Source organism: Dendropsophus ebraccatus, chromosome 5, assembly GCF_027789765.1.
Source record: "Dendropsophus ebraccatus isolate aDenEbr1 chromosome 5, aDenEbr1.pat, whole genome shotgun sequence".
Lineage (NCBI taxonomy): Eukaryota > Metazoa > Chordata > Amphibia > Anura > Hylidae > Dendropsophus > Dendropsophus ebraccatus.
In genome coordinates, this window is record NC_091458.1 from 20,827,516 (window position 1) to 20,845,582 (window position 18,067).

At 44.0% G+C, this 18,067-nt stretch overlaps 1 protein-coding gene across 2 annotated transcripts in view; it reads right to left on the bottom strand.

The window, feature by feature from the left end:
- The window catches only part of HEPHL1 (hephaestin like 1), a 74,397-nt gene extending 69,615 nt beyond the window's left edge, over positions 1-4,782 (bottom strand). For both annotated transcript variants that reach the window (XM_069969646.1, XM_069969645.1), the window contains exon 1: positions 4,560-4,782. In XM_069969646.1, coding sequence (XP_069825747.1) covers positions 4,560-4,729 — 170 coding nt within the window. In that variant the 5' untranslated portion in view covers positions 4,730-4,782. The remainder of the gene's footprint in view (positions 1-4,559) is intronic.
- Positions 4,783-18,067: the final 13,285 nt, after the last annotated feature.

Genomic DNA, 18,067 nt, shown 5'->3' on the forward strand with positions numbered 1-18,067 from the left:
CCTGCCGAACGGACCCCAAAACAGATCATGGATTAAAAGCAGCTATCCGAAGGTACAAGCAGTCTGGGGGGGGGGGGCAGATTGTGGGTACAGAGTCGCTTTAAGGCTATGTTCACACAACGTAAGAGACGGGCCGTAAGACACGGAACGGCTGGTCTCTGCCCGGATGATCTTTCCTGTCACAGGGTTCTGATGCGGGCGCATCAGCGCGCGCCCGCATCAGAACCTCCCACAGCACATAATGAAGCTGTGGGAGGTTCATTGTGTGAACTAACAGGTCTTTCTGCAGCCGCAATTCACTAAATTGCGAGCGCAGAAAACTAACATGTCAGTTTTTTTGTGGCCCTGTACGGGATCCCGGACGGAGCGTATCTCCGGCCGGGATCCCATACAAGAAAAGGCAGGTCCACACCGTACAAAGTACTGCCGTCGTTGCCGATGGCAACAACGGCCGTACTTTTACGTAGTGTGAACATAGCCTAAGTTTAGCAGAGCCAAATAAAAAAAAAAATAGATCTCCTTTATACTGAGTAAAAGAGAATGACACTAGATACTGGAGCATATGGTAGATATCAGAACAAAGCATAGAAGTGGTCACCATAGGGTTAAGTGTTGTGACATCTTAACCCCCTGGGGCCTTGCATGGCCCAAAACACATGTGTTATTTAATCCTATGGCAAAGCTCCAGATGCTTTCGACAGAAACATTTAAGTCGTCTACGAACAGAGGTGAATGTTAACATGAAGCAGATCGTTCCCAGCATTGTTTCCCATGGTTTGCCCATTATATAACATGGGGGGGGGGGGGGTGCACTGGAACTTTAATGCAGACTTCTAGTGGAAAAATAAGACATCCCCTGAAAATAAGGCCTAGCAACACTGTCTTCCTTTCGGGGAAACACGGTAGTATTATTAGGTTTATTGCCTTAACAGATAGTGTTGAGGGAAATATATCCCCCAGTAGGAATGCTGAAGGCTTTTTAGGTAGGGTTTTATGTGGGTCAAGAGGGTACTAACTTTTATTAAGGAGAATTTGTGACAAAGACGTAATTCTCGGAAGAAAGAATATGCAAAATAGCTCTCACACCTCTTGAGCAAAGAGATGTCCCTTCAAAACAAGTCTCACTCAATCTAGCAGTCTTAGAATATTTACTGGAGATTGTATGCCAAGCCCAACAATCTCTCCAAAAGGAAAGATTTCCTATCTGCAGACAGCTGTTTCAGGGTTGTTTCCCTTCTTCAGTGCAGAGCAAGGTATTTCTCAATGGAGTAGCAATGGTCTGTAAGTCTCCATACGTCTTTATGACAAACTCTCCTTAATGAGAGTTAGTACCCTGAAACAGCTATCTGCAGATGGGAAATCTTTCAAGCATTTCCCTATGTAGTGGACACACAGGATACCGAGGGGAAAGTTAACCCCTGTATACCTGTAAAAGGGGATTAGAAGTACAAGAGACAACACTATAGACAGTACTGAAAAGTAACAAGGTATATCTTCCCTTACAGTCTACCAGTTAGCAGCCACACGTTTCCCTCAGACCACCATGGAGTGGGGTCATCTAGTATAAAGTCAGGTCTTAGGCTATATTCACACATAATGCATCTGCACATCCTCTATGTCCACCTGTCTGTAAGTGCTTGATGGTAGGGAGAAATGCTGTTTACGAGTGACATGGAGCCCCTATAAAGGGACGAGACAACAATAAGGGATTAGGATCTATAAGCCTCCTACTGCGGTATTATGTTCATGCTCCACTAACAGAATAGCATCCTCTTAGACCTAATTGATAATTATAATCCACTAATAGCTGTCTAATCCCACTCGTCATTCAGCCAAATATAACAACCAATGGAGAGATTGAGTTTCAGTACATTCAACACGACCTGGGTAAGGTATATTTTGGCCTAGCTCAAAGGTCCCCCTCATCAGTGCCAGCTCCTCGGTCACAGCCGTGGGGGGGGGGATGCCATCTTCACCAAGTTAAACAGTCAACAGCTAGGAAGTGTTTCCTGGAATTTCTTAATAATTTATAGAAAAAAAGTGAAAGTGTAAAAAAGTTTCACATTGACTGCATATTTACAGGGATTACAGATACATCCGGAGTCTACAGGTGACATCTTCTCTCTCTTCTCCATCTGTCTGGACCACCATGAAGGCTTCTTCCAGGCATAGTTTGTCTCTGACATCTGTTGTCCCCATCTTGCAGACAGTGGCAGTGCCCTACATCATAATGGTGTCCTCTTTTGTGTCCACACATAGTAATAGTCCCTGGGACCAGCACCTTCCCTGACCCCTTCCCATCTAGAGGCAGAAGCCAAAAGGTGGTCTTATTTTACCGAAACACCAGCCTGGGAAGTATGGAATAATTGCAGAAAGGGCGGTTTTCAGAATCCTATAGCCAACACATCCAGGTGAGACGGGGCCTGGTGAGATGGTGCCCTCTTCTAGACATAGATGAGTCCCAGAGAACATTTATGGCATAGCCTGGATTCTGGATGTGCCACTATAACACGGCTATAACACCTCACATAGTCATGTGACTGCCAACCTTCTCTGCTGTCAGCACATTGCCTGACGGCTAGTAATATATTTTCTATAGCGTTGCTAAGCAGCGCGTCCCTAGCAACCAGACTTTCTTAGGTTACTTTTACCTAAAATTTACATTTAACTAAGAGCTATCAATTTCTGGTGAAAGTAAAGGAAGAACCTCTCTAAAAAGATAGACCCTCGTAAGGAGTGCTTACAGTTGAAGGGACATTGCAGCACCCACAAGGCCCGCTCCACCACCGGGGGCTACAAATGATGACGGCTCATGGGGCCCAGTGTACTACAGGAGTGGGCCACTGCTCCCCATAGGCTGCTACATTGGTAGTTACATCCCTGGCTGCTGTTCTGGACGTCTATTCCGTCTCGCTCCTTTCACTTCCTCCCCTTCCATGATGGCGCCCACGCGGTATCCGGCATCTTAGAGGCGGGCCTGGCCTGGTACTAGTAAGCTAAGTCCACCACTGACGTCACCGCTGGAAGAGGTTCCTCTGGCCGTGTCTCTAAGAAGACAGGTGCAGGTACAGGTCAGAACAACAAAGAGGCGTGCAATATGACGGGAAAGGTAGTTTCCTGGTCAGCGACATATTAGAAAATAGTCCCAAGTTTTAAAAAAAGATGGAACGGAGGAATGGCGGGACATAGAAAGACGGAGGTCTCAAAATTATCGCGGAGGAGCGGTGAACAATAAGGGTGGGGTTTGGGAGTTTTTTCTTGAGGGGAGGGGGGAGCGCCTAAGCGGAATACCAATTTAAGATTTAAAGAGAACCTGATACCGTTACAGAGATATGTGGGTTTATAGTTTTTCTGACAATTCAGTTAGTAGTCAGATGGGCGTGAACTTAATTTTTATAAAGGGAATATCAAGTGATAGGTGTGATATACAGTCTGAGGGTATGTATTTGGCAGACACAGCCCTCAATGTAAAACATTCACTCCCCTGACAGTATAATCCCGCCCATTACCTGATAGTCCCTCCTATAATCAAAATTAAGTTCACGCCCATCTGGCTATTAACTAAATTATCCGACAAACTCTAAACCCACATATCTCCAGAACAAAATGGCATATCAAAAAATTGTAAAAAGCCATGTAATCAGAATATCCTAAGCTATGTTATAATAGTAATGCCCACTTTGAATATATATATATATATATATATATATATATATATATAAATATTTGTTTTTGGTTAATAGGGTCACATGACAGTACCACTTTTAAAAAAAATGGTTAAACTATGATAAAATCAAGGATTACACAGTTCAATGGGTTTATCTTGTTAGACTGGGTCCTACAGAGAAAGAGAGAGGGACATCATCTCTGTAGCCGATAAAAGATGAGACCCCCCCTTGAACAACTCAGAATTCAGACAACCCTATTTCTACTCTCCACCCAAAGACTACATGTGTGCTCCAGATGTGCCCCACCGGAGTTCCACTCACTCACGTAGTAATGTTTAGCTCTATATCGCCCCCTGTCTGTGATGCATTAACCTTGAAGAGCTGTAAAGCATTTCATTATAGTGTCAATTTGGGTCTCCCATCAATGTCACCCTGGCTCATAGCTACTACAGGTTTGGGTTACACCACTTATGGATACATCATTGTAGTCTATCATAGATTCCGTTACAATAAACCCATTACTCATAGATTGCCGGTGACCGTGACCTTATGAAGTGTGATGATGAAGTATTCGTTCTCGACCTCAGCAATCACAAGGGTTTAGACTCGGCCATCGGTCACGACTGCAGAGACTGCAACTAAAAAATCCTATTCAGCAGAACATGGTATACGGCATCATGATGTGTCTGCAAAGTCGCAAAAGTTGCAACCTTGGTCACTGCAGATGTACGAGTCCCATTCATTCAGAATCCTTACGAGGCAATGGATGCGATTATACCTGTTTGCAATTTCCATGCAGATGGCGGAAAAAAATAAGTTGCTCAACATCACATGACTCAATGTTATATGTATACAGCATAAAAGAATAGGTGACAGACACAATGCACTTACTCGTCTTCAGATATATTCACTCCGGACATGAGATTTTGCCCACTTGGCGCATAGTCCCAGGCTTCCTCCGCAATGCCAATATAATAGGTCCTTATAATCGACTGCCCCAGTCCAGACAAAGAGCTGAGGAGCAGCAGAGTTTCAATGGTCGCACAGTATACAGAAGGCATTTGTGTGCCTGTCAGTGGCAGCCAGCCGGAATGAAAGGCTTCCAGCCCTGCCTGCTAGGAGAGCAGAGTGTGAAGAACACAGGACACTCCTCCTGCCAGCCAGAGGCCGGCTCTGGACACACAAGAGAAATTGTGCAAGGACGTCTAGCAGAAGTGGAAGCCATAGGTTCCTATAGTCACAAGAGAAAGATGAGCCGCAGCCATGTATGGGGGGAAGGCAGACATAATGCAGCCCCAGCTCCGAGAGCAGACGGGACTGTGGTGGGGAAGTTCCTCCATTACTGTAATCGCTGTATTCTGAGAAGTTCTGCAACTTTCTAATACACTTTAAGGGGAATTCAGCATCTGCGCCATTTCATTCTGGTTGGAATTTTTCTCCCTGTTTTGTTTTGTTTTTTGCCTTCCTCTGGATCAACACAGTGGGGTTTCTGTAGGTTAAACTTGATGGACTCTTTTTTCAATCTCCTTAAAGGGTTTACCCAGCGTAAATCTTTTTTTTTCAAATCGACTGGTGTCAGAAAGTTATATAGATTTGCAGTTTACTTCTATTAAAAAATATCAAGTCTCCCCATACTTATCAGCTGCTGTATGGAAATGTTTTATTTTCAGTCTGACACAGTGCTCTCTGCTAACATCTCTGGCCGAGACGGAAACTCTCTAGAGAAGGAGAGGCTTGCTATGGGAATCCCCATAGAAAACCTCTCCTGCTCTGGACAGTTCCTGACATAGACAGAGGTGGCAGCAGAGAGCACTGTGTCAGATTGGAGAGAATAGACCACTTCCTGCAGGACATACAGCAGCTGATAAGTGCTGGAAGACTGAAGATTTTTGAATAGTAAAATAATTTACAAATCTGTATAACTTTCTGACACCAGTTGATTTAAAAATGTAATGATTAGTGTGATAAGAGTGGGAATGTGTCTTATACCTAGGTGATAGTAATGCTAGGTGTGATGGATGGAAGACTTGAGATTTTTTAATAGAAGTCACTTTTAAATTTAGAACTGTTAGACACCAGTTGGTTAAAAAAAATAACAAAACAGAATTTTTTTTCTTATAGTAGCTCTATTTGGAGCATAGATTAACCCCCTCCCGCCGCCAGGCAGTAAATTAACGTCACTGCAACCTATGCCTGATGCTGCAGCGATGTTAATTTACGCCGCAGGATGACACAGGCGCAGGAGACCCGCCACATCTCTCAGCACCATAGCCGGTGCTGAGAGTTAACCCCATAGATACTGTGGTCAGTACGACAGCAGCATCTATAGGGCTTCTGACAGAGAATTCTCCCTCTACAGAGGGAGAATTCTCTGTCTGCTGTCCATCAGGGCTCTGCGAAGTGATCACAGAGCCCTGATGGTAGCCATGGAAACCGGAAGCCTCAGGCTTCCGGTTTCCTGGCTATAGGGGCCAGTGGGAGGGGAGAGGGAAGGCAGGGCGTGCGCCCGTGCGCTCTGCCCCCTCCCCTCTCTCCCCTGCCGCTATCACAAGATTGTAACAGCGGCAGGAGACAGAGGGGGGGGGGGCAGACACAGGGACATCAGTTTATGGGATCATTATGATCCCATAAGCTGATGTCCTCAAATGACATGGGCATTGATGCATCAATGATCCATGGTCGTGAAAGAGTTAAATGAAAAGAGAACCCTGACCAAATGCCTAAAAAATACACGACCTCAAACCAAAACCACCACCACCACAAAAATAGACTGCCTATATAAATAGAGACTTCAGACCTTACCCCCTAAAGATACAGGCCTTACTAAAAAAAAAAAAAAGTTGCAGATGTCAAACTAGAGCCTAAATCAATATAGACCCTCAAAACAAAACTGGCAGACACCAAACAAGAACCCCTAAATACAGATCCAGACCTGCTATAAAAATACCAGACCCTCTAAACCAGTGCTTCCCAACCTTTTCCACCTCGGGGCACCCCTCGGAAAAAAAATTTCCTTGGGGCACCCCTACTAAACAATGTTCTACAAAATAAGAAAACCGTCATACAGTGACTCACAGGGGACGTCTTCTTTCATCTGAGGCGTCACTTTCCCTTTTCCTCTCCATCCAGTCCAGTCCTCCATGATGATTTCTTCCAGCTACTTTTCATCTTTTCAGAACCTGCGAGAAAAACAATTTAGGCTCCGCACATTTCTAGCAGCTTCCTTCCCTTTCTCCCTCCTGTCGGCTCCCAAAGTAACTGCGCTGTATGGTGTTATGTGCAGTAAAGCGAGTAGGAATGTGGGATGCCCCCTGTATGTAGGATCCCCTGCTGTGCCCCCTGTATGTAGGATCCCCTGCTGTGCCCCCATAAGCTAATAATACCCCCAGAGGTGCCCCCATAAGCTAATAATATCCCCAGAGGTGCCCCCATGAACTAATAATGCCCCTAGAGGTTCCCCCATGAACTAATAATGCTCCCAGAGGTGCCCCCATGAGCTAATAATGCCCCCATATACTAATAATGCCCCCATGAGCTAATAATGCCCCCAGAGGTGCCCCCATATGCTAATAATGCCCCCAGAGGTGCCCCCATATACTAATAATGCCCCCAGAGGTGCCCCCATGAACTAATAATGCCCCCAGAGGTGCCCCCATGAACTAATAATGCCCCCAGAGGTGCCCCCATGAACTAATAATGCCCCCAGAGGTGCCCCCATGAACTAATAATGCCCCCAGAGGTGCCCCCATATACTAATAATGCCCCCAGAGGTGCTCCCGTAAACTAATAATGCTCCCAGAGGTGCCCCCATATACTAATAATGCCCCCAGAGGTGCCCCCATAAACTAATAATGCCCCCAGAGGTGCCCCCATATACTAATAATGCCCCCATGAGCTAATAATGCCCCCAGAGGTGCCCCCATATGCTAATAATGCCCCCAGAGGTGCCCCCATGAGCTAATAATGCCCCCAGAGGTGCCCCCATGAGCTAATAATGCCCCCAGAGGTGCCCCTATGAACTAATAATGCCCCCAGAGGTGCCCCCATGAACTAATAATGCCCCCAGAGGTGCCCTTATATACTAATAATGCCCCCAGAGGTGCCCCCCATGAACTAATAATGCCCCCAGAGGTGCCCCCTTATACTAATAATGCCCCCAGAGGTGCCCCTCATGAACTAATAATGCCCCCAGAGGTGCCCCCCATGAACTAATAATGCCCCCAGAGGTGCCCCCTATGAACTAATAATGCCCCCAGAGGTGCCCCCTATGAACTAATAATGCCCCTTGCTCTGCCACTAAAAAAAAAACAAAAAAACATCCTACTCACCTAATCCGCGCTGTGGCTGCAGGCAGCAACTCTCCCATCATCACGCCTGCCGGAGAGGTCACGTGAAGTGCCGGAAGCCTATGGGAGGGAATGTAGGAGCAGGATGCCGACACTTCCTGCTTCTACATTATGCTCACTTTAATGTTCTGCCCGCTCACAGTGCGGGCGGAACATCAAAGTGTTCTGTGCATCCCGAGACATCCCGTGACAGCGCACATTTCCCTCCGGGATCCCGCGGCACCCCTGGCGGGTTCTCCCGGAACACCAGTGTGCCGCGGCACCCCGGTTGGGAAACGCTGCTCTAAACAATGCAGACCCCAGACCAGACAGTTACATATATAAGACCCTCTAAACAAATACAAACCCCCTACTAGACTATACTAATGCAGACCCCAGACCCATTAAACATCTACAGAGCTAGGAGCAGACACTGGGACCTGCATCAGGATGCTAACTGTGATGGTGTCCAGGAGTAAAGATTCCTATAGGAACTAAGAGAGCTGAGAGGGTGAAGCACCAGATAAACCTGACATCTAGAAGAGGACTCCATTACTTCTGTGTACAACTCTGGTTGGGGGAGAAGAGACACCTGCATACTCAGCGTACTATAAAACTATGTTCTGCTCTATGTGCAATAGTCAATGTTTCTCAATGGGAAGGTACTGTAACAGTGTTGTGGAGTCCACATCAGCACTGTGTGAATCACACAATACAAGGGTCAGCGATCTGCTGTGTCTCACACCTCTCATGCTCAGAATACATATATAGAGCATGAAGGGAGGTGACAAGTTCATAATGTGATGGGTGAGATTTGTATATCTTAGTGCAAGGGTGTGGAAGTCGCCCGTATAACCTGTCATTACTATATACAGTATATAAATATATATTTCAGGGAGTGCTATGAGATTTGAATTTACAATTAAAATGACAATGGTATTAAAACATAATAAAATCTGAATAATTCATAGCGTTATTCTGACTTGAAGGGTGCATTCACACGTACAGGCTCTGCAGCAGATTTGATGGTGCAGATTAGAATCTGCAGCAGATCCGCAGCAGATTTGATGGCCCTGAATTGATTTTCTTTGAATCTGCAGCTTCAAATCTGCGCCATCAAATCTGCTGCAGTTCCTGTGCGTGTGAACGCACCCTAAAAAAATTTTGACAGGTCACAGAGACAGGTGTTTTCATTTCAGTCATACTCGACTGACAGATGGAGGTCACACCTCTGTCACTGAAACTCACATTCACATCTATCTGCATTACAGGAACAGTGTAGGAAGCAGCGCTGCCATTAGTAATCCTGGCCACCGCACAAAGGTGAGGAATAGAGATGAGCGAATAGTGAAATATTCGATAATTCGAAATTTGATTCAAATATCTCACGATATTCGTATATTCAAACGAATATTGAATCCCATTATAGTCTATGTGAGAAAAATACTTGGGACCTGAAAAATCAATATTCAACCACTAGGAGGTCACCAAGTGCACAATGACACCTCAGGAAATGATGCCAACACCTCTGGAATGCATATAGGACAGCAGGGGAAGTATGCCTGGCTGCATCTAACACTAGTGATGAGCCAACATCGAAATTTTCGGTTCGGATCCCGAAGACGAACAAAAAAAAAATGTTTGTGATCGGTTCGTGTTCTTGTACGCCGAAGATTCACTAACAAATTATGAACGTAAAGTAGAAGTGTACATTTCGGTCTAGCGGTATGCACTTGCGTACATATCAGGTCAGGTGCAGTGTAACATATGTAATAACAAAAATTAACAATAAGTACAAATCAGTAATAGGGTATATTCACACGAACGGGTCCGGCGTCCTGCTCTCCCGTCCGGCCAATCAGTGGCTGCGGCTGGGCAACACACTAATTGGCCGGACGGGAGAGCAGGACGCCGGGACCCCGTGCAGCAAGGACAGGTAAAGTATGCTTACAGCGGGGGAGCTGGGCGGGAGCAGAAGGGGTTAAGGGCGGCAGAATTACATACTCGCTGCGGTCGTTTAGACCGCAGCAAGTATGTAGTGTATGGGAACTGCCAGGACCTGCCGGGCTCGCAGCGAGAATCTCGCTGCGAGCCCGTTTGTGTGAATATACCCATAGCAAAATAACAGATATTATCCCACACTCACAGTATACAGACGTATACCGGATAGATCATTGTTTTTTACAATAATAAAATGAAAGAGGCGTTTTAACTCATTTACAGGATGCAGACTGCGCAAATCAGTAGTAGCAAGATAAAAGGTATTATCCCGCAATCACAGTATACAGCCGTGTACATATACATCAGTAGACGACTGAACTTATTGCCTGTCTCACAACAGCTTCTAAATATATGGTTTTTATACTTTTAGCCCCAACAAGGGCTTTTGGGGGTCCCTCCCTACCTAACTTCACCTAAAAGCTTTCTCTTCCTGGTATACAGTCTGTCCCTCTCTAGCTCCAACCAGCAAGTGACATGAATATAAAATCACTATTCATATATTCAGGAGGTCACATGGTTTAGCCAGCCAATCACAGTTAGAGGGGTTTTTTTTAAAGTCCGGCCTATTCCTAGTGCCTGTCCCAACCCCCTGCATGTTTATTGGCTGGAAAAAAGCGCCGGGGGATGTTGGAGGGTGAATCGCATTTTCACTGCGTTATCGTTCGAATATTTAAATGCAATTAAATAGCGTGAATAGCGTATATATCACTAGTGAGGAAGGGGTAGGTGCAAGTTCCAGAGATGGGGGCCTCATTCATTTATTGGCCTCTCATGTATGAGATGGGAGTGCCCCTTTAATCACTACATACATGAAAAGTTCTACAACTTTCTATTTGTTCTAGGGATTTGTTTGCTTTCAATGAATGGTCACCATAAAAATGCTACTTAAGCTATCGGCATCATGTTATAGAGCAGAAGAAGTCAAGCGGAACCTATTACCCGTCAAGTCATGATAGCGGCATGTAACAGGTTTTGGTGGCATGAGTGTTGGTACTCACATGGTCAGAAGTTCTGCACCAAGGTCCGGATTTCTGATCAGCTTCATAGCATTTCCAGGGGCCTTCTGAATGCCCCTGGTATTGCCATGTATATGGCATGGCTGTGTAGATTGCCTGTCAGCCCAGTGCTAACACATACAATACACTGCACTACAGCACCCAAGGGACCCATCACAACCCGGCAGGTCACCGACCATTGGGGAGAGAAAAATTCACCGACCATCCACCATATAAGTGGTGTCACTCTAAACCACCTAGCAAGTGACCGGTCGCAGCTGCAGGGCAGCCACCACAGTTTTATTCCCTATATATAATAAACCGTTACATTAACCACCTAGAAAACACAAAGGGGGAGATTTATCAAAGGGTGTAAACCACGTCCATAATGATCCAATCTATAAACCTTTATCAATAATTATATCGCACGGCACATGCTATAAATTTTTTTTTTTTTTTAAAGCACCAGAATTGGTGTATTTTATCAATTTACTTAAGAAAATATGTCATAAAAGGGATCAAAAAGTCATATATATCCAAAACTTGGTATCAATAAAAACTATACATATTCCCGCAAAAAATGAGCCCCAAACTAGCTCAGATAAGAACGCTATGGATCTTGCAATGTGGCAACAGTTTTTATCCTTTTTTTCAGGTAGATAGTTTCATTGTGCCAAAGTGGTAATAGTTAAAAAAAAAAAAAAAAAAAAAAAAAATATATATATATATATATATATATATATATATATATATATATATATAAAATTTGGTATCAACATAACCGTAGTGACCCAGAGAATACAATAATTATGTTATCTTTACTGCATGCTGAATAGCGTATGTTTGATTTTTAAAAAAACAGGAAAAATAATTGATAATTTTTACAATTTTTTATATTTTGATGTTTTTCACAAAAAAACACTCAAGATAGTGACCAAATTTTGCCTGTAATATAAAGTACAATATGTCACGAAAAAAAAACAGTCTTAGATCCGCTAGCATACATGAAACAGAAAGTATATTGGAAGGTTGTAGAACTTTATAGACATAATACAGGAAAATCCCTTTAAATCATAGAAGGTCTACAGCGAGGGCCTGACCCAGCAGGGCGCGCTCCCCGTAATGTTTTCCTTGGCATCTACAGACCGCAGAGAGTGAGGGCTCTGTCTGTGTAAATGGGGGGAACATGTGGGAATTTCCCGAACGCCCGGCTCTGAATACATGGCTGCCGTCATCTCATCTTACACTCACAAGTAACCGAGTGTCCAGAATGTGGAGGGAATCCAAGGAGGGAGAATGAGGAAGCAATTCAGTCATATGGTGCTGGGAAAAAAGTCTCTGCCCCCCCCCCCCCCCCCCCCGCCACACACACATTCTGTTTCAGACCATTAGACCAGATAACAGAAGGAAGCACAAGACGCTGTATTCATATGGCAGCTTTCTTTATTGCTGTTCAGACCTATCTAGCACTATGTGATTGCCCCCCCACCCCCTAAAATAACCAAATTCAGTTGACAATTTGGTTAGGTTTCACCCAGACATGGTCCCTGCCAGATAGAGGGGTGAAGGTGATTTTAGTGACTGCATATTATGAGGATACCTGTTCCTTGTAGCAGGGTATGAGGGTCTGTTCAGCATGTCCTCCTAGTATCTAGCCTTCAGTATGGCTTCCAGGCTAAGGCTCTGTTCACACTGAGCTAAAGTGGCAGAATTCTGAGAGACTTTCCTCTTCAATTCCTAGTCTTTTGCTCAGTGTGAACAGACCCTAATGCCTATCTTCCTGGTTTCACAATCTCAAACTGCAAGGTAAAGATCTGATGAATTATCACAACTGCACTAGGCCCGGCCAGAAGCCCTGAAAGGTCCTAGTCTATTACTCTGCAGTCCTCATACAACTTCTGTGCAATACGTAAAGTTCTGCTTTCTCTAATATTTCCAACATATCCAGGATTGGGGATAAACTCATATGCAATATTATAGTATATATGTTATATCCTTCACAGGAGCAAAGGGAACCCAATGGATTGCGGGTTTAGGCCTTACTAGGCCATTTTCCCAGGATGGGTAGAGTAGTGTTGCTTGTTAGAACATCTTTCCAGTAAGGCTAAGTTCACACTATGTAAAAATGACATCCATGTTTCATAACAACGTCTGTCATTGCACAAATAACGTCTGATGTTATGAAAGACTGCTGTCTTTTTTACACAAGGAAGGCTGACTCTTCTGTCGCTCTGCAAATATCAGAACACACCAGTAGGTGGCAGTATAATACCAGATAGAACTGCACCATATGAGCAATGTAAATGCACAGACCTATAATCTCTCCAACGAATAAAACAATACTCTCACCTCTCATAAAATAAAGTACGTCCCTATCATACATACTCCACTCATAATGATCACAATGTAATCTACTATATAAGGCCTTGGCTACACTGTGAAGCTTTGTAGTGCTACAAGGTTATTTAAAAATACCTGGTGCCAGAAAGAGACAGAGATTTGTAATTTACTTCTATAAAAAAAAAAAATCTCAAGTCTTCCAGTACTTATCAGCTGCTGTGTGTCCTGCAGGAAGTGGTGTATTCTTTCCAGTCTGACACAGTGCTCTCTGCTGCCACCTCTGTCCATGTCAGGAACTGTCCAGAGCAGAAGAGGATTTCTATGGGGGATTTGCTACTGCTCTGGACAGTTCAGACCCCCACTGATCATTAGAATGAGATGGGAGAAGTGCATGGCTGTAAGCTTCACCCCCTGGCTGACTATGAACACGTAATGGGGCATAAAGCATTTGCTGCTTCATTGTTTCCTGCATTTCTGGGAAAGAAACTACAAGTTCATGAACAAGTGACGTGTCTCCACCTGCAGGTCACTGGATGTATTACAGTCACTCTCACGTTCCAGGTCACAGGTCAGCATGACATTCCAGGCACTTGAAGGGGATATCTTCCAGACAAGGTCATGTAAACTGATCTCCTAATCTCTCTGGCTGTGCGGCTCCTTATTGTATAATCAGAAACTTGAAAGACTTAAAATTCCGGGTTTTAAATCTATTTCATGCCTTGTTACATTGTGGTTGCAAATAGATCATGTATTCTCTCCATTCATTTCAATGGTAAAACCACAGACGGGTAAAATGCATGTATTCCTAGCATTATTAGTGGCCCACCCCAAAAAGGAGGGTCAGTATTTGGGGGGCAGCTTAGAGTGCACCTCCCCTTCCCTCCATCCATCTCCCCTTAGTGACACTTCCTCTTTGTTGCTGTTTGTGCTCTACAATATATGGTATTCTATACACGTAGTCGTAGGGACTAGTATATATGTGATCTTTAAATAGAATAATATGTTAGATTTTAATTATATCCTAGTCTTACTGTGGTTTTCCCCTTTGTAATAAATACTTGGACAGAGGTGGCAGCAGAGAGCACTGTGTCAGACTTAGGAATACACCACTTCCTGCAGGACATACAGCAGCTGATAAGTACTGGAAGACTAATTAGTAAGTCGTTTACAAATCTATACAACTTTCTGAGTCGATTTGAAAGAAAAAATTTAACCCTTTAACCCCATAGAAAATTGGAATTGAATGAAAAACAAGAGACACCACCCGTCAAAATCCCCGATCTAATGGAGGAGCTGAAGACACTGAGTAATTATAGATTCCAGTTACATCGCCGGGCTGGCTGAACCAATGCCTAAACAACTGCAGATGGTGATATAAGGTAAAGGTGACATCACAAAATACTAATTGTAAGGAAATATCAGCAATAAAATATTAAGGTCTTGCGGTTTCATTAAACTTGTGAAGATTTTTTATTTTTTACTTTGTGTGTGTGTGTGTGTGTGTGTGTATATATATATATATATATATATATATATATATATATATATATATATAGGGCCGGCATCAGCAAAGGGCTTACCCAGGCAAGGGTAGTCACGGTAGTGCAGGGTTAGAGCTGAACGTCAGAAGACACAGAAGATGGAGCAGGACCTGTGGGCGTCCTGCAGAGAGGGAGGGATGAAGGACCTGAGTCAGTCAGTCAGTAATGTATGTCAGTGAGTCAGTCAGTAATGTATATCAGTCAGTAATGTGTGTCAGTCAGTCAGTAATGTGTCTCAGTCAGTAATGTGTCAGTCAGTAATGTGTGTGTGTCAGTCAGTAATGTGTGTCAGTCAGTAATTTATGTCAGTCAGTCAGTCATGTATATCAGTCAGTAATGTGTGCCAGTCAAGTCAGTCAGTCAGTAATGTATATCAGTCAGTAATGTGTGTCAGTCAGTAATGTGTGTGTGTGTGTGTCAGTCAGTAATGTGTGTCAGTCAGTCAGTAATGTGTGTGTGTGTCAGTCAGTAATGTGTGTTAGTCAGTCAGTAATGTGTGTCAGTCAGTCAGTAATGTGTGTCAGTCAGTCAGTAATGTGTTTGTGTATGTTAGTCCACAAAAAATACCAATCCTAACAGCACCAAGACAAAATGGAGGGTGGGTGCTCATCTCACTGAACCAGACCCAGATACGTATGTCAATTCAACGCAGCAGTACGGAGACAGCACATTTAAACAAACTTCACTCTTATCCCACCAGTGCAATGTTTCGACCCTATGTGTAGCCTTTCTCAAGCAGTGATACAATACACATTAAACTTACACCATATACATACCTCCCAACTTTAGGTGAGAGGAAAGAGGGACATGGACACGCCCCTAACCCCACCCAAAGACACGCCCCTAACCCGCCCAAAGACACGCCCCTAAATCACAAGACACACCCCTAAATAAGTCATAAACGCGACGTTTTGGTCGAGTCGATCGCCATTTTCACACTTCAAAATGGTGATAGACTCGCCGAAACGTAGCGTTTGTGACTGTTTGCTGTGCTGCACTATTTGTTAATGCTTTGCATGTTGATGGAATAAAAACTTCTTTCTCTATCTCTCTCCTATCTATCTATCTATTATCTATCTCCTATCTATTATCTATCTCCTATCTATCTATCTATTATCTATCTCCTATCTATCTATCTATTATCTATCTCCTATCCATCTATCTATCTATTATCTATCTCCTATCTATCTATCTATCTCCTATCTATCTATCTATCTCCTATCTATCTATCTATCTCCTATCTATCTATCTATTATCTATCTCCTATCCATCTATCTATCTATTATCTATCTCCTATCTATCTATCTATCTATCTATCTATCTATCTCCTATCTATCTATAGAGATGATGATAGATAGATATAGATAGATAGATAGATGATAGATAGATAGATAGATAGATAGATAGATAGATAGATGATAGATAGATAGATGGATAGGAGATAGATAATAGATAGATAGATAGATAGGAGATAGATAGATAGATAGATAGATAGATAGATAGAATATAGGTAGATAGATAGATAGATAGGAGATAGATAGATAGATAGATAGATAGATAGATAGAATATAGGTAGATAGATAGATAGATAGATAGATAGATAATAGATAGACAGATAGATAGGAGATAGATAGATGGATGGATAGATAGAGATAGGTAGGTAGATAGATAGATGGTCTATCTATCTACCTATCTAAGTAAAGCCCCCTGTGTACCAGAAAAATAGAAAAGGATACTCACATGGCAGCACAGCAGTGGATTTCTCCCCCGTAGTGGCTACTTGCACACCTCACACACAGCTCCTATGTCCAGGCCCCTTCACTCTCTTCTCTCCTGCTTGTCCCGGACAGGTGACCTCATCAGCAGCAGTGGGAAAGATAAGCAGGGGGGAAGATGAATGCCAGTGCCGCGGGGCCGGAGATAAGAGCTTCGGGGGCTGGGCGGTATGTGAGCTGCCTGCTCAGGACTTTGAAAGGGACAGAGCATGTGACCTGTCAGTGGCCACTGACTGATACTGAAGGCCGCAGCTGCTGAGTGTCAGATGGCCTTCAGTGTCAGTCAGTGGTCAGTGTGTGGCAGCAGCGGCACCCCCCCCAGGGACCCCTCACTATGTCCAACCCCTTCCCTGTCAGCTAGCCTCCCCCACCATCCCTGGAATAATGACATACTTACTGCAGTTCTGTTCTTCAGCCCTCCAGCAGCAGCGTCTCCTTCCTCTCGGCTCTGCTGGTGACGTCACTCTCCTGCTTTGCGCCGGAACGCAGGGGATGAGAGAGACCTCTTGTGACCGGAAGCAGAATGCAGCTTCCGGCCACTAGAGCGACCAGTGCACAGCCCCGCATCTGCGAGCGCTCACCAAGAGCAGTCGCAGTTAAAGAGACAGGTATGTTTTGGGAAGCGGGACACTTGAGGCCCGTTCCGGGACAGCGGGACAGAACCCCGAAATCGGGACTGTCCCGCTGGATCCGGGACGGTTGGGAGGTATGCATATATATGTGTATATCCAATAAATAAATGAGTATTCAATTGCATTTTCATTAACAATCGTGATTGGTAAACCTGTGAACAAAAAGTGAAATATTACATGATCAAATATAAACAGACATGCACTGCGAGATAGAATACGTAGACCTTCTTTATGGTAGCTTTGTTCTATCCAGGCTAGTTCCGCTGTAGCTTAGGATACTGCCCTGCACTTTGTAGAGATGTTCTCGGTGTGGGCTGGGTTTATCCCTGACTTGTGCTCTTTCTGTAGTGTCTAGTACTGCATAGTGAAAGTAGATAGACTGAAGAGACAAAGTGTCTCTGGCTGGTTCATACACATGTCTCGACTCACTAAACACACTGTGTAGACTAGACTGAACTAACTTCCTTTCCACACTGGGCTAACTAGTTACTTCCCCAAGGGCTAAGTGTGGGTGTGTTCGTGTGTGTGTGTGTGGAGAGCAGGGATAGGTAGAGGAAGAGAGAGTATCTCCTATAGGACAGCACAGACCACGTGGTACAATAATAACAGTAACACTTTGCTTACTTTAGCTGTGCAACACATAACAGAGTTTAAAAAAAAACACTGACACCTAGTGGTGAAACACATGTACTATGCGTATACGCTCCTGCCGGGATTCCATTCATTCACATACAACATATCTTCTGCATAAATCACAGGTCGTGATTCATGCAAAAGATATATTGTGTGA